The 17,506-nt window shown below is 45.0% G+C and overlaps 2 protein-coding genes across 2 annotated transcripts; both read left to right on the forward strand.

Moving 5' to 3' along the window:
* The first annotated feature begins 6,973 nt into the window (after positions 1-6,973).
* LOC125684453 (keratin, type I cytoskeletal 20-like) lies at positions 6,974-11,047 on the forward strand. The gene is made up of 8 exons (XM_048926606.1): positions 6,974-7,494; positions 7,718-7,800; positions 8,002-8,158; positions 8,323-8,484; positions 8,567-8,692; positions 8,845-9,065; positions 9,952-9,992; positions 10,619-11,047. Exons 1-8 carry the CDS (start codon positions 7,072-7,074, stop codon positions 10,714-10,716), a joined length of 1,311 nt encoding a protein of 436 aa, XP_048782563.1. The 5' UTR covers positions 6,974-7,071; the 3' UTR covers positions 10,717-11,047.
* A 946-nt stretch (positions 11,048-11,993) lies between these two features.
* LOC125684452 (keratin, type I cytoskeletal 12-like) lies at positions 11,994-16,280 on the forward strand. Its single transcript, XM_048926605.1, has 8 exons — positions 11,994-12,820; positions 13,411-13,493; positions 13,710-13,866; positions 14,242-14,403; positions 14,495-14,620; positions 14,986-15,203; positions 15,457-15,539; positions 15,822-16,280. The coding sequence occupies exons 1-8, from the start codon at positions 12,206-12,208 to the stop codon at positions 15,917-15,919; spliced, it is 1,542 nt and encodes a 513-aa protein (XP_048782562.1). The 5' UTR covers positions 11,994-12,205; the 3' UTR covers positions 15,920-16,280.
* The last annotated feature ends 1,226 nt before the right edge of the window (positions 16,281-17,506 follow it).

The raw sequence follows: 17,506 nt of genomic DNA on the forward strand, positions 1-17,506 counted from the left end.
CACTGAGAGCTGAAAAGCAGAGCTGCTCACAGCTGTCACTGGCGCAGTGCTCAGACCAGCACAGCTCCTCACCTGACCTCGCTCAGCTCCATTTACCAACATCATCACACGTCCATGGCTCTAATATATCCATGCTGGCTGATTTTAATAATTGAATTAAACCAATTAGTCTTTAAACATATACATATTAGTTACACTGTGCTCTGTTTGCTAAATGAAAGCAGTTATTCTATGGCAAAAACAGCTTATTCCTAGGCATTTCTCCTGCCTTCAGAACACGACGTGTTGCTGATGATTCCTTCCATTGGAACAGCTGACGATGCTCTGCCACTGGCCTTATGGTACCCTGTGTCTGCGGTCATTCATTACTACTTCTGAAATCTTGTTCTTTACTCTCAGGAACAAATCATGATCTCAGCATCCACCACTTCTACCTATGGTCCATGCACTCGTGTCAGCAGCCCTGCACAGATCACTGCTGGGAGCAACACTGACAGCAGTTTTACTGATTTTGTAGAATGTGGGAAACTCTAAAAAAGAGGTGGGGTTTGTCCTGCTTTCCCTGAGACTGAGATCAGTGTCTCGAAGGAAGGGAAATCTTCACCATGTGATACTGTGTTGCTTTATAGATTGTGGCATTATTTCATCGTACGGCTGTTTGAACACGCTGCGAGCTGGAATTTATTCCACATTCGTATTAAATGCATACAGAGGTGCTCATTCAGTATCAAAGTGACTGACCCAGGCCCAAGGGAATCTGCCATTTTTCTGATTTGAAAGACCATAAAAAGCACAGGCTCAAAATGAAGACATTCTATTTCCTACAGATGGAGGAGGATAGCAGAAAAACCCCAGCAGGACATGATGCCATTTCTAAGGCTGAGTGATGTAACACTACTGCAAAACGACAAGACTGAGGAACTTTCAGGCTATAAAAGGAGGCTGAAACCACCAGCATTCTCAAATCCCCGCTCGTAGTTTCACCTGCCATTTAAGGAAGTCGTGCACTAAATAATCCTCCAACGTATTTATAACAGACTTGAATGCACTCCAGAATGCGTATGAGTCACAGCTCATTTCACTTGTAGAAATGTTAGAACTTATTAAGGTGCATTACAATACACAGCTTTGGTAAGTGAATTGTTGATCCTCTGGAAGAGGTCTGCGATGAGGTAATGCAGTAATGGTTGGTGCCATTAATCACGCATTCTTTCTGGTGATGTGGCCACACATTGGCAGCTCTCTTGCTTATTTACAAGCAAGAAACTTCTCTTGAATGCAAAATTTTTGCTTTGTACCTGCCTCGTTAATACAGATGCAAAATTAAGCTCGTCATTTCAGCAGGAGCAGAAAACAAAATCTAGCATTTACATCACTGCTAAAAACACTGTGTGCATGCTATTACCGAAGCACAGAGAATAGGTGGAAGAGCCAGTACAGCATTTCACAATGCCCACACCCTGACCTATAAAGGTTTCTGCAGTTCTGCTGGGAGATGCCTGCTCCTGTGTGTGAATCATGTAGAAGAGGGAAGAATCTATAGATGGGAAGGCAATAAAGAATGATGCTTGAGAGGCCTGCACCCCCTGCCCCCCACTGCCCCAACTGTTCCGCAGTGCATCTTAATTGCTGGCTCCGTGTGTTTGGCTTTGAGAAAGCAGGAAGCATCTGGGCCTGTTTTACTGCACGCTGCTTCCTCAGAACCCCTGCCTCACTGTAATTCAGTTTCTTTTCAAGCCGTGTTTTGAAGGCATTTGTATTTGTAGAGCTATACTGAAATGACCTTTTTGAGCCGTACACCTAAGGGTTGGCAGGAAGGAGCTGCTCCCAGGAGAATCGCTTTGAACACAACCACCAGCTCCTCACATTTGAGTTCTGGACTGTCCTGATGATAGAAAAGTCCTTATGATAGAAAAGTACAGCTGACGAAGGACCAGACGTGACCTGATGGCGGATGGGAGCACTGCTGCTGCTTCTAGACACGTTAAATTGCCTCTTGAATGTCTGAATATGCAGCAGAAGCTTGAAGGCACAAAATCACAACATTGGCTGTGGCAAAGACACTTTCAATAACTATCTGGACTTCAGGGGTAAATCTTTGCTTCACAACATCCTAAGGATGAGCCAAAGGGATTTAATTTGATAGGCTGTCATTAAGCTCTAATGAATGCAGTGAAAATGAGGAATACAATTTAATTAGAGAAAACATAATTAATTTAGAGGAATAATTATTTGAAGCAGACAGGGAAAAGAAGAGGAAAGAAACAAGCTGACAAGTAGCTGACAAACCATGCAGGACTTCTGTGGACAAAATGTGAAACCTTCAGAGAAAAGTGCGAGCTCCAGCTGGGAGCTGCAGTGCCTGGATCAGACCAACAGAAACTGCAGCATCAGAGGCGTGAAACAAATAAACAGGAAGGAACTCTTAGCAGTGCAACTACAAAGGAGGCGGCGTGCGGTGCTGTTCGAACCGGGCCCAAAACGGGAACCTGAAAGTTATCAGTGCTGGCAAATCACCACCACTTCTGTCCTTCCTTCCTACTGAGGCACAAAGCAATGTTGAAGCTGTGGCAGCGCTTCATTAATCTTGCCACAGAGCAGCTTCAAGGCTCCCACTGAGCCATTTTCTGAGCGATATGTTCCACTGGAAATTACACTGCTACTATGCAAAAACACAACAGAATCAAACAAAGCACACAAATAACAAAAAACATATGTATGTTTAATGTCCAGAGTTTACTTCTCTCTAAGGATCAAGGTACTTGAGCTGCAGCAGTGAAGAAAGGGGCATCAGCTGAATGGATAATGAACACGTCTGTCATTACAGGAGGTGCAGACAGAAAATACTCAGAGCTGTTGCTTAACAAGCTCACTGCCACAACCACTGAACTCCTTGTAACCGCAGCTTGTGGCTGTGAAGATAAACACTGCTTTACACATCTGGCCACAAGAATTATGCCAAAAATTTTTCTTCTGGATATGGGAACAGAAAAGCGGGTAATACGTGAAGTTTTGTTACATAACTGTCACGAAGCTCTGGTTCCAGCGCCGACCTGCCAGCTGCAGCAATACAGACTCGCACGGGCAGCTCCTCTCAGAAGGCCTATGGTGGCCCCTAGTGACACACAGCTCCATCTGCACGACACTTCTGCGTGAAGGTGAGACTGAGAGGCAGCACAGCAGCTGCCCTGGTAGCTGTGCCTCCAAGGTCAGAGAGCCGACTGGAGCTGGGACTGTGTGCTGGGCACTGCCAGCACCCCAAGGGCTGCTGTTTTGTAAGAGCCAGGGAAAAATTCTACGTAAATGTCATGGTGTGCAGTGCAGTGTTTGTACCCAACTGTCACAGCTTGCTATCAGTGTGCATATATTTGCTCAGGGCCATGGAAATTGTGTTTGCTTGCTGAACGATACAGACATGTTGGGAGGAGGTCCTGCACGGTCCATGATCCCGTGGGCCCTTCCAGCTCAGGTATTCTGGGACCCCACTGTTCTGTGTCACATCTTCCCGTGGCTATTGAGCCGTCCCAGCTTTGTGCTAGCTTTAAGCTGTTTCATATGGCTGCTTACAAACCTCATTTCCACACGCACAGGCGTTCAGCCAACATTGCTATTGGTTGCTCTCACACCAAGGAGAATATTCTGCAGCTTGCTGATTTTCTCCTCCGCTGCCCCTCAGCTGCTCATGGGTCCCACAGGGGAAAAATTCCTACTGGCGATCTCTTAGATTACATTAAAGCTGACATTTGCAATACTTTGAAAGGGGAAAAAAAAAAAGAGTCATTTGTGAGGCCTGGAGCTGTTTTCCTTGGCACTGACTTTGGTTCTACTTGACAGTGGCTAAGACAGGACAGGCAGCTCCCAACTCTGCAGTCAGTGGCTGGGGAAGGATGCATCCAACACGCTCTCCTCCTCACCACTGCAAATCCGCAGCCCTTCCTCGAGTACTGTCCAATTTAACATCATGTTAAATCTGCCTCCGATCAAAAACTCACTGCAGAAAACAAAAGGTGGAGTGTTTTGACTAGTTGAATATTTTCACTGGACAAAAGATAAAAAGGAGAAGGAAATGAGGAAAAAAATACGTAGGTGAGGCAGCCACTGTAAGATCTTGCACTGCAGGTGTTCAGGGATTAAGGAAGGCAGTCAATTAGTGACCTCATCTGTCCTTCTCTGATTTGGTTGCAGTGCTTTTGTAGCTCAGACAAGCACCCCTCACTTGTTCCGAGAAAAACCCTCCGTTCTCACAGCAGTCAGCAGGGACAAGAGCCAGAAAGCTCCATCCTTTCTGCCTTCACGTGAACCCAGCCCGGCTGCTCCCATTTAGTGGCTCTCAGATAAAAGAGACCAACACAGAACGGGTCCCAGCGCCAGGTGCAGAGGAGGAGCTTTTCCTGCAGACTGCAGGGCTGTTGTGCCCTGGGACATCCTGCTTCCCAGATCGAACATAGTGAGCCTGGATCACAGTTTGCAAAACACGAAGTATCTCTGTTTACAGTTTGCATTCTAGGGTGCAGCATTAACAAATGGTGCAAACACTGTTTGCTTTCAGGGTGGAGAACTGTCCTAAGTATCCTTTTTCACTCTTTCATTAAAATCTGCTTTCAGAAGCTGCCGTTGGCTTGTACCTGCACAGCAGCACAGTGCCTGAATGCTCACCTTGCTCCTCTCTTGGTTCTAAACCAGACGTGTGGCACAAATGAGGCCACACCTTCTCACAGGGAGGTTATGAAGAGAAGGGGGTATTTTTCAAACACAGCAATATGGATTGTGGCTGGAACACGGCTGAAATACTGAGCACAGAACTCCTCTTCCTTGAATGTACTTCGTACAGCGGAAGCCTTTTTACAACTGCGTTGTAAAAGACATTATGGAATCAAATTGTTATGACACAAAACCCGAACTGAACCCAACCATGCGGTCATGAGGACTAATAAACAGGCGCTGGATTTCACCATTAAAGCGGATCATCACTAAAGCCTGAACTAAAAAAACCTTTTTAGTTAAACCTTTAATTCAGTCAAAGGGAAAGAGGTGCTCCAGCTACAGGCTGCTCAAACCCAGAGCCAAAGCTGGGTGTGTCTTTTTTCCTGGAACTCCCGTGCCTGGTTACCTCTGGCTGCTTGGTGACTAAGAGGCGCGACGTGGCACACAACGTTATCACAGCCTTGTATGGTTATCTTCATTGCTCAGTGACCATCACAAAGGTGACAGGAAATCAAACAACTTGCTGGCGTTGCTACAACAGTTATTGTGACTACACACAGACCTTCAGACATCTGCGTAAAATCTGACAGAGCACGGAGTCTGCTAAAAACAAGTCATCAGAGAATACTATAAGAGACCCAGGCAGTGAAACACACAGCCAGAAGATGTAATTGTAGCAGGATCTTTGCCGTGCCCTAATAATGGCAATGACTCCTGTTCAGAGCAGATAGAACAGACCCTCCCTGAGTGTCTATAGCAACAGGTAATTGACCTGGCTAGTGTACTTTGACTGGCCCTGCCATAAATGTTTTTCAGACACTTATGCTTTTCAGCTACACCCAAAGCTCAAGGTCCAACGACAGTTCAGACAGCTGAATGTACGCTTTGCATCTTCATGAAAAGGAGCTCTGCCCTGAACGCTGCTCATGTTGCTTTGGAATATGCATATTTCCAGAGCAGCTGAACTCTGCCTTGCTCCAGCACCACTCAGCAGACTTCTGACTACACTGTAACTTAACTGAGCACAACTGGGCCCATAGAATCCCACACTCAGTTCTCAAATCCTGAGGATGCTTCCAAGATGCAGCGCAGTGCCCCACAGCTCAGCCTGCCACCAATTTCCTTGTCCCCAGATTGAAGACCAGTACGTACAGCTGCTCTTTTTCACTAAAACAAACAATACATGTTAACTGTTCTGCCTGACTAGCTATACATTATTAATACACTGAAGTACACTAAAAGCAGTGCCCCAAGGAACTACACCTGCTTTGTCCTGCTGCACACCTGCTGCCTGCTTTCGTGCAGCGCCAGTAACTCCCTCAGCAATCAGCTTCTCCACTCACTGTCCACTGTATCTCAGCATTTCACATCTCAGAAGTACATCTACTGCAGCTGGAGGAACTCCTCAAAACACAGCTGCTGGGGTTTCTTTGTGTGCTGAACAGAGGCAGCTGATTTCCTGTCAGCGGCAGAGCAGCCAGCAGTGGAACAGCAGGGCACAGCGTGCTGAGCACACTGCTGGGCTCTGCTCTGCTCTCCCTTCAGCCGCACGGGAGGCCTTGGAGCTGAGGAGCACCTGGCTGTGCTGGAAGCTGGATCTCAGCTCTATCTATGGACATCAGCATCTCACATGTAAAATAAAGTGAGCAATCAAGGTGGTTCCATTAGCCTTATGGCTTTGCCTACTCACACAGCAATGCACTTTCTGACTCATCTCAACTGAACTGCAGCCCAGTTCAACTTCTGAGGGCCTTCTACCACTGAACAGCATACATTCAATGCAAGCAAACTACGCCAGTAATTTTCACACCAAGATTACTGTTTTGTGCCCACAATCAAATGAATTAAGGCAGTCGCTACAAATGCCATCTTTCTAATCATTTTGAGACTTTTCTACACCACCCTCGGGCCCAGGCGACGGCTCACACAACAGCAATATGTACTTGATTGAGATATAAATATTTAAAGTCTCCTGTCACATACAGTCAACTCATTTTAATTTCATAACCTGCACATGGGATCTGTTTGACAATGGCCATATAGAGACAGGCTGCTATAAATGATTCGGCAGCTCTTTTGTGTTTTATCTTTTATTCAAACTAAAAACGAAGAAAACCAAATTTCCTGAGGAGTTTTTTCAAAGGCAGATGAAGAGATTAAAAACCCTTTGCGCCACAGAATGCAGGGACAATGTCCTGCGCTTTGTTTGCACTGACACCAATTACAGCATGCGTCAAGAGAGGTGGGGTTTACAACCACCGTGCTTCCTCTTCCACAGACAGCATAAAGGTGGACGGAACGCACACCGCACCTCGCTCCAGCTGCTCGCTGTTGTAGAGTCAGCCGCCCCACCGCAGCAGAAGCACGATGTCGTTCTCCACGCAAAGCTTCCAGCTGGGCACGGCTGCCCGCCTGCAGGGCACAGCGCCCGGCAGCAGCGCCCGGTCCATCAGGAGCACGACCGTGCAGCGCATCCAGGCGCCCAGCGTCTATGGCGGGGCTGGCGGCTATGGCACCCGTGTCTCCAGCAGCTCCGTCCGCAGGCACAGCTCCGGCGGTGCCTTCTACTCCAACTTCTCTGACAACGACCTGCTGCTCTCCGGCAATGAGAAATCAACCATGCAAAACCTAAACGACCGTTTGGCCGCCTATCTGGAGAGGGTGCGCTCTCTGGAGAAAGCAAATTCCCTGCTTGAAAAGCAGATCAAGGAGTGGCATGAGAAGAATACAGGAGGCATAAGGAGAGACTACAGCTCCTACTTTCAAACAATCGAGGATCTCCAAAACAAGGTAAGATCTCGTACAGCCATCCATAACAACATGAACTGCAAGATCACAATCTGTTGTGGAAAAGCTGCTGTTTCAAGTTGGAACTGTCTCACCTGGAACAGGAAATGCTTAATGCTGGCCGGATACAAATTAGTGACAGACTTTCTAATGTTTAAGACTCACTCAGTGTCCTTTGTGAGTTCTGCTACCACTGCTTCATCCCTTTCCAACCATTCCTTTTCAGATCAGTGCTGCACAGATGGAAAATGCAAAGCTTGTCCTGCAGATTGACAACGCCAAGCTGGCTGCTGATGATTTCAGACTGAAGTAAGTTGCACGCATTGCCTGCACTCCTTCATGTCCCAGTTATTCAGGATAACATCTAGTCATTGGTCTCAAAGCTGAGCAGTAAACCACAAAGCTCTGTAAAAATAAATATTCTAGGACTTGGGCTGTAGAAGTCATTGATTTGATATTTCTGTCAAACAGCAGCACTTCGATGATGACCAAAAAAGCCTTGTTTTACAGGTTTGAAAATGAGTTATTGCTCAGGCAAAGTGTTGAGAGCGACATCAATGGGCTGCTGAGAGTCCTTGACGACCTGACTTTAACTAAATCAGACTTGGAATCACAGATTGAAAATGTGAATGAAGAAATAGTGTTTCTTAAGAAGAACCATGAGGAGGTGAGAGCAGCAAAACTGTCACCTGTTTGTTTGTTTGTTTGTTTGTTGTCAGGGACATCTAAGAATTAAGAGTCAGCTCCGTGTCTGTAATTTTGAACTTCCGCCCGATATTTAGGCCTGAAAGTTCACTTGAGCTGATGCTAACACGGTGCTCAATGTTGCAGGAGGTTGACAGACTGCGCAAACAAGTGGGCGGCTCGGTTAGCGTAGAGGTGGATGCTGCTCCAGGTACTGATCTTTCAAGCATTATGGAAAACATGAGGCGGCAGTATGAAGAAATGGCAGAAAAGAACCGCCGGGAAGCCAAAGAACGATTTGAAAAGCAAGTAAGGTCAATGGCTTGAACATCAGCAAGAGCCCCTGTTATGTTTGGTCACAGCTTACAGTCCTTCCATTTTCATATTTCAGACAGAAGCACTGAACCAGGAAGTAGCAATCAATGTAGAACAGCTGCAAGAACAAAGGAGACAGGTCACAGATCGGAGACAGATCTGCCAGAGCCTGGAGGTGGAATTACAGACCAATCTGAACATGGTGAGTAATACACAGTTCTTGAAGTTGGGCCCGTGTTTAGAAGATGGTTATAGAGATAAATACATAAACTGAGACATTTTTCCAAATCTAATTTTAAGGACAAAATGCATCCTCTTGAACAATAAATCTCTGTTCTTTTTCACTCATTGTAGAAGAAGTCTTTGGAAGACACTCTGGCTGAAACTGAAGCACGTTACAGTTTTCAGTTGGCTCAAATACAGGAGACAATTGCCGGGTTAGAGAATCAGCTGAGGCAACTGCGGGCCGACATGGAGGCACAGAACACGGAGTACAGCATCCTGCTGGACATCAAGACTCGCCTGGAGCTGGAGATCGCCACGTACCGACGTCTGCTGGAAGGAGAGGACGTCAGGTGAGGAAAGGGGCCGACAGCAGTGCAAACGCTCTCTGAATTCTCAGACAGTGGTAAAATCTGCCTTCTGGCACCTGGTTTTTGAAGGAAAAAGTCTGCCTGTTGCCCAGCTCTCAGCTGTAGGCTCCAAGCAGGCTGCAGTCTGCGCTCCTTCAGAGGCTGCTGCAGTGCTCAGATCAGTCTGTGCCAGCCTGTGCACAGGTACATGCTGTTACTCTCCTTGAGCTGAGCAGCCTGATAGCCGCCCACACTCATGAATAAAGGTGATGCGGTTTTAGATCAACGTTTCCATAACTATAATGACAGAAACCCAGGGCACAGTTTTTTAAACTGCTTTAGGCTGCATGAGTACCTGCCCACATTAGAGCAAGGCACTCAGTGAGCACACACTGACCTCCTCTTGCAGTCTATGGCAAGTTTTGGAGCCTGCGCAGGATTCTGCTCTGCTGTACTTTTGCTGCCAGCAGCTGAGCTACTTAAATAGGTAGGAGGTGCAAATGAGCTGACACCTATTGTCCGGATAGTCCAGCATCCCTTGCTGTGCAGCGCAGAGGTTTCTGAAAGAGCAGCACGAGCAGAGAGCAGTGCTTCCCCAAAGGTCTCCCCGTGCAGCAGTTCTGCCTCAGGAACCAGGCTGGGCAAATCCTCAGGAGCTGAAGTTGTAACAGTGCAGAAATCAGCCTGCAGGTTAACTTCACCTATCGCTAATGCTAGATGAAATTTACTTTAGTAATGAAAACTCATCTGAACACATGGCTTGGCTTTAGCCAACATCTTGATGAAAGGAAACTTACGTGTTTTGATGAAAGGTGCAGAAAGCATACCAGGTTGTTCCTTCAATATGTCACACAGTTTACTTACATTTTTCTGTTTACGATCTGAACAGGTTTGTCCAAGAGGAGGCACTTACAAATGATCTTGAAAAAGGTATGTTGCACAAGCCATGTATTTTTGATGGCTTCTTGTTTAAATGTTATGGACTTAAGCAGCCTGATTTTAAAAAGCACAGTTTCAGAGCAAATAAACAACCAGTGAACTCTTAGAACAAGAAAGCAATCAACCGTATGAGCAGGGAAGCTGCAGGGATTATACAAGCCCTGTGTTATGTGTGTAACCTAGGTGCCAAAGGTAAAACCACAGACTTCTCAAAGGGCAGATGAGCAGCAAGGTTATGGAATTCCTTCCTGAAGGTTTTCAGAGGCATCTGCTTCTCTCCACTGACCGCACAAGGAGATCAGGCTCCTAAATGAAGTGCAAAAAAATCCATCTGTGTAAGCAAGGTCCTAGTTGTCAGGTTAGCAAATTTGTGCAAATCTGAAGCAAAAACATAATGATGAACAGTTATTTAACACAACACCCAGAATAGTATTATGGGTAACATACAGAATGTTAGAAGGAAGATAAACCCAAAAGTTTACTTCCTGGTAACTGTACATTGAAAAGATGCTTTTGTCTATTTTCTCATTAGTGAAATTGCTGCCAGTGCTACGGTAATTTCATCCTGTCAATACACACTCCATTTTTATTAATTTACTGCTCCATTTCATTACCAGAATCAAGTAAAGTTAAAAAGATCAAGACAATTGTCGAAGAGGTGATTGATGGCAAAGTCGTGTCCTCTCAGGTTAAGGAGATTGAGGAGAAGATGTGAGCAGCGCCAGTGGAGGGGAGAGCACCAAAATGGCAGCACTGAACTTCAGAAAGAAACCAATTTAACTCTCCCTGAAAGCAGCAAGGGTTGAAAAATGCCAAATTATCAAATCTCAGACAATTCAGTTTTTCATCTTTGTGTGTGTGTGTGTTTATTAATAAAATCGTTTTTGCCTTACACAGCAGAACATCTAGAGTAGATTTGTATTTGAAAAAGCATCAAAATGTTGATTCAGTGCATCTGTTCTGAATGTGAAATGTCACTGCAGTGCATTGGAGACTCACTTCAATAAACGTGATTTTCAAATAAGAAACATCAATTTTCATTTCATAATAAATTAAAATGCAAAACTGAAGAAGCCTTCTCATTAATTGTCATTCTCTGGGAATTTCCAGAGATACCTGATAACCAATCATACAACCTGCCTGTCAGATATGAGCTGAGCAGTGCCACGTCCGCCAGCCCCCCTCGCTGCTGCACAAACCTGCTGAGCCCTTCAGCCAAGGAGTCGGCGCTTCCTCCTCACACAACACACAGCTCTTCCTTTTGCAGTCGCTCCTGCCCACTGCATTATTTACATTATCATAAAGAGCTGCCAAGGGAAATAATTCTTTGCTTTCTTAGTCCCGAGTCACTGATATCAGGCTATCAATTCATTTCTACATAAATGCTTCACTTAAACTTTTGATCTACTGCTCTTAATACGGTTTGCCACCCCCGCCCACCCCAAAAACCACACCTGAGCTCCTGGGTGTGCGTTAATTAAAGAGGAGTACATTTCAGTTGACAAATCCAGTGATATAATTAACCCAGGACAAAGGAAAATCAATTTTTTGTCTTTCAAAATAACTTAGAAATAAAACTATATTGATTTTGAAGAGCTTCCAGCTCAAAGCTTCTAACCTAGAGCCACGTTTGATCTTCTCGCTAAGTTCTTATTTGGCACCCAGAGAACACCGATCTGCCACAGGTTTGTACCAGAAAAGTGTTGTGGATAGAGACACATTTTTGACACGCATGCTGGGAAGTATCACACGAAAGGGATCGTTCTGCTCACTCAAGCATAATTCTATGAAAATAGCCCCAAACCAAGAAAGCAGTGAATATGCAGTGACAGAAAAATTATTTAAGATGGATTTAAATGTGAAAAGAAATTTGCGCTCCATTGCACATGGCAAAACATCATCTCGATGTCTCAGCTCTACCCCACCCATTTCTCCTCATACAAACACCTGCAGGGTGCCAGATTTCCGCTCCCATGGGCAATTTAGATTTGCACGTATCATTTAGTTTGCCCTGGATTTACTAAACTGCTTTTCTCCTCCCTAAAATCGAAAGAGAGAGAGAGAAAGAATTCAGGGCTCTGTTTGGAGGCGGGGTTGGGGTCAGGGTGCTGCCACCACGACAGCCCCTATATAAAGGGACCTCGTCCCCGATCTGCCCTGCTCCGCACCCTGCCTGGCCGAGCAGCCCAGCCCTGCGCAGCACCATGGCCCTGTCTGTGCGCAGCACTGTGGGATCCCGGCAGTTCTCCTCTCGGAGCGGCCTTGGCGGAGGCTCTCTGCGGATGGCCGGCAGCAGCACTGGAGGCGGCTTTGGTGGCAGCAGCCTCGGGTTTGGCGCTGGATCCGCCGGAGGGTTCGGTGCTGCTTCCTTGCTCGGCTCTGGCTTCGGCGGGGGCTTCGGGAGCAGCGCAGGCAGCGGCTTTGGCGGAGGCTTCGTTAGCGGCTCAGGAGGCGGCTATGGAAGCGGCTCAGGCAGTGGCTTTGGTGGGGGTTTAGGAAGCGGTTTTGGGAGCGGTTCAGGCGCCGTTTTTGGAGGCGGCTTTGGCAGCGGCGCAGCTGCTGGCTTTGGAGGTGGATTTGGCGTCAGTGGTGGTGGGGATGGCGGCCTTCTTTCTGGTTCTAAAAAAGAAACGATGCAGAACCTCAATGACCGCCTGGCCGCTTATCTGGACAAAGTGCGATCCCTGGAGGATGCCAATACGGAGCTGGAACGTAAAATCCGAGAGTGGTATGAGAAAAATGGGCCTGGAGCCGCTGTTCCAGGATCTGGGAACGACTACAGTAAATATTACCCAATAATTGAAGATCTTCGAAACAAGGTAGCTATGCTAAGTTATGTATAGCTAAGCTATGTACTCAATGCATCTCTGCGTCTGCAATTCATTGCAGCACATTTGGAAAAAAATAACAATTTCCTTTCAGAAACCAAGAGCAAAGCTACTGATGGATGCATGCAGTCATCCTGCACTGCAATCATGTGTGGAACTTTCCATGTATGATTAATTTTGGTTCTGTAGCTCTGTCACACAATGCTGTGAAGTGACTTGGTTTAATGTGAATAAGGAAGCAAGCAGTGGAGTCCAGCTGTGCAAAGTCTTGTTCAAATGCTCACATTTTAGAAAGTTTTGTATTTTTAAAATCACAAATTCAATTCATAAATCAGACAGACTTCCTGGCAAATCTTTCAGAGATTCTGAACTATACAGGGCAAACTAGCATTCTTCCACTAAGCGAAACAAGACAATTTGCAGAGGCTGGAAATTTGTCCTATATACGTTTGTAGTTATTTATGCAATGGTCTAAGAAGTTACTTTTGTCACACTTAGAATAAGAGCTGTGCAAGAAGCTGTGCTGAGCTGCAAAGCCTTTGGGCTGTGAAATCATTCTCTGGTCGGTGCTTGTGTTCCAGATCATCAATGCGACTACCGACAATGCGAGAATCATCCTGCAGATTGACAATGCCAGGCTGGCTGCTGATGACTTCAGACTGAAGTAAGTATCTCTCAGTACTGCAAAACCTCTCCCTGGTACTCGGGGGGAAACGTTCTTAGTACTCACAAATCTCTTTCACTGAAGAATAAGTTAACAGAAATACTATGAGAATTTTGTGCAGTAAGATTTCATAGCAAAAGCTGTAGGAGTAGAGTAACAGTGTGCATTTGGCCACATTATCCACATTAAAGGCACATTTAATTACTTATTTTTCAGATACGAGAATGAAGTGGCTCTTCGCCAGAGTGTGGAGGCTGACATCAATGGTCTGCGCAGAGTTCTGGATGAGCTGACCTTGACAAGAGCCGATTTGGAGATGCAGATTGAAAGCCTGAATGAAGAACTGGCTTATCTCAAGAAGAATCACGAAGAGGTAAATGTTTTTTCTTTATATATTCATAAAACGGCAGATGGAAGTGTGAAACATCCAATTATTCCCTCAGTTACACACGTGGCAGATCCTTGGTTTCATGTCAGTATTTCATTTGCTCGCTGTTCTTTTCTGAGCTTGCTCAGGAGATACGCAATGAATCAGAAAGTTAAATATCAAATCCATGAAACAAATGGAAATGACAGGCAGGATCTGTGTCATATTTCAACATTTCATATTCTTCAAAGAAGAGGCAGAACGTAGTTAGGAAGGGTTCCCATAAAAAAAGAATTTGTGTCGCACACATTTCTTTGCATACGTTGCTGGTAGAAGTATTTTGCCTTTTATTAAGATAATTTTTACTTCAAATCTTTCCAGGAGCTCCAGGGTCTCCAGAGCAGCTCAGTTGGCCAAGTCAGCGTTGAAATGGATGCAGCCCCAGGAATTGACCTCACCAAGCTTCTGAATGACATGAGGGGGCAGTACGAAGTCATTGCTGAGCAAAACCGAAAAGAGGCTGAAGCGTGGTTCAATGAAAAAGTAACAACCTCACTGACGGAAAATTCGGCCCAACGCGTGTAACCGTGAGTGCCCAGAACAGAGGAGTTACTCTTCCTCTTTGCCATTTCAGAGTGGGGAGCTGAAAAGGGAGATCTCCACCAACACCGAGCAGCTTCAGTCAGGGAAAAGCGAGATCACCGACCTGAAACGGACTCTTCAGAACTTGGAAATTGAGCTACAATCTCAGCTTGCCATGGTATGTGGAAACTGCTAATTAGACAGAGAACCTTCTCCAACTTACCAGCTCTTTTTAGATCTTATACTTTTCTACAGGATCAAAGGTTTGCATGTATTTCCTATTAAATCGTGCATTCTTTTAGTTAATAGCAGTCATATATACACAACTGGATTGGGAGTAACATGTTATAAAGCAAGTTAACTTTTATGTCCACATTCAGTGAAGCAGCAAAAGCTAATTAACAAACCAGGATTTCAAGAAAGAAACAAATACCTCTGAACAGTGAGGCTACACTTACTGCCATCAAACTGATTCTGTTGTTTTGTATTTGTAAGGAATCCTTCTTCCTCAGTCAGCTATTACTCAGTGTCTTTCCTACACAGAAAAAATCCCTTGAAGACACGTTAGCAGAAACAGAAGGAGGTTACTGCGCTCAGCTTTCACAAATGCAGCTTCAGATTGGGAACCTGGAGTCTCAGCTGCTGCAGGTCAGGGCTGACATGGAGCGCCAGGGCGCAGAGTATCAGCAGCTTCTCGACATCAAGTCTCGCCTGGAAATGGAGATCGAAACCTACCGCCGCCTGCTGGACGGCGAGTTTGTGTAAGGAAAGCATCCAAAATCTTTGTTTTATTTTCAGTAACAGCATCCTCTCCAGGAAGAGTCAAAAACAAGCGCTGTGCTCATCAGAAGACAAGTAAGGCAGATGGACAGATTCTGAAAACTGGCTCTTCTTCACAGACATCATGAGTTCTACACAGTATTTAATTAACCTATGAATGCCAACCTGAAGAGGAAATAACACAAACTCTCCTGACAAACACTGCAGCACTGTGTGTCTCTGCTTCATTTTCAGGGGTGGCGGGCAGGGAGTTGTATTTGAAAGCTCATCTTTGACGGGGCCGAAGTCACAAACGCAGTCACTGGATTCTTCTCAGGGTAGGCAGAACTCAACTGAATAAAGCTTTGCTGTAATAGCCCTTGAACACTGAAATTCAGGCAAATATCGATGTTTGGCATAACCAGCAGAACTACCAGATACAGAACTATTAAGTACCCATTCAGAATTATTTCCAAAGTTTTAAAGTAAAATAATGCATGCCATTCTGTTTAATTACATCATAGTTCTTTGGAACAAGTAACTAATTTCCACGCAGCCGTCCATGTGAGGTGTGGTAACAACTGGCTCAATATTTGCTTTGTGTCCTTTGTGATGCTCAGATCCCACCAAAACCAGGAAGATCAAGACGATCGTTGAGGAAGTGGTGGATGGAAAAGTTGTTGCATCACACGTGAAGGAAGTTGAAGAGAAGATATGAGGCACAACCTGAGACTGCAAAGATCCATTCTTTCCATGTTTCTTTCCAAGCACGAGTATAAACAAGTTTGTTCTTTTGAATGGAGTAAAAAAAAAATAGATAGGCTTTTTGCTAAGATTCTCTGATAGAAGCAGAACATACTTTTTCATTCTTAGCATCCATACAGTTTCCACTTCAGTCCATTGGTATTAGCTGCATTATTTTCATGGTGTTCTTTAAGTCTATCATCAATTCTCTGTTCAGTTACTAGAAACATTGTGCACACATCCAATCAAATATGCTTTCTATATTTCTGAGTTAATAGAATTAATAGATAATACATTTTTGCTGTTTTAACCAAGTTTTCCAAATTTCTTGACTAATAAAAGGACTCAGCAAGCTTTAAGATATTAATCTCCTTTCATTCTTCGCGTCACCACCAAGGACTCCTGAGCCATATATTCCATTCTGTTCAGCATTTTGCTTTACCATATGTAATATCCACAGTATTGTGCTCCTCACAGAGGCATTAATCCAATGTTAGAACATGAAAATAATTTTAAAAAACTGCTTAAACTTGGGATTAAAGGAATAGTGGATAAAAAATAAATAAATAATAAATAAATAAATAAAGCAAGCTATCAACTTGCAGCCGTGTAGAGGACGAAGAGAGAAGTTTCTGCCAGCAGTGCAGCGGCTGCGGCCGCAGGGGAGCGGAGCGGCTTCACCGATTTCCAAGCGCGGCTCAAACCCGGAGAGGCGCTCCGGAGCGCCGCCTGCTGGACGCACCGTTGTCCGTTCTGAGCCCTCGGTCTGACTGCCTGCCTGCTCAACATCCGCCGTTCCGAACAAAACGAAGAGCCGGTCCACAACCCCCCCAACCTGCACCTCCATCTTTGTGCGCGAGTCCAAATGTTGACCATTTCTGTGTGATTCACAGATAAGAGAACACACTGCGACCTCTTGTAAGCATCCCATGGTGCCTCCAGAATACAAACGTTCTGCACGTTCCATCACGTCCCTTCAACATTTGACCCAAACTCAAATTCTGATGGCAGCACAGATTTCATGCTGTGCTTCTGTTTCACTCTCTGCAAACCCAACGATGAGCACTGCTTCGCTTCCCGCTTGGAACGAGCAAAAGCCAGGGTAATAAAAACAATCAGAGGATGAAATCAGTACGGCAAAACCACCGTGTCTGAAAGCCAACCACTACATAAAAGTCACCGTGATAAATGCCAGAGAGAAATTAATTAGAAGATTGTTATACACATGTCAGTATGAAGAGGTAATAATTGGGAGCATGTGACAGACAGCATCTCCATTGTGAAAAGTGTTTCTTCCACATTCCTCTTCCAAGATTACGTGTTTTCCACACAGCCTACATGAAGAAATACGAAGTAATACATCGTGTCAAGGAATGCAGCTGTGATTGCTGTGAATAATCATTGGGAATTCAGAAATTTTTAGATTTCAGACATTTTTGTACTATTGCAGATTTCTACTTTACCTACATGCATATTAATCCTGAATTTAATACTGATCTAAAAGATAAAGTAGAATCACTTATGATTACTAGAAACCACTCAATTTATGGTCTGTTCTGTC

This window comes from Lagopus muta, chromosome 25 (assembly GCF_023343835.1).
Source record: "Lagopus muta isolate bLagMut1 chromosome 25, bLagMut1 primary, whole genome shotgun sequence".
Taxonomy (NCBI): Eukaryota; Metazoa; Chordata; class Aves; order Galliformes; family Phasianidae; genus Lagopus; species Lagopus muta.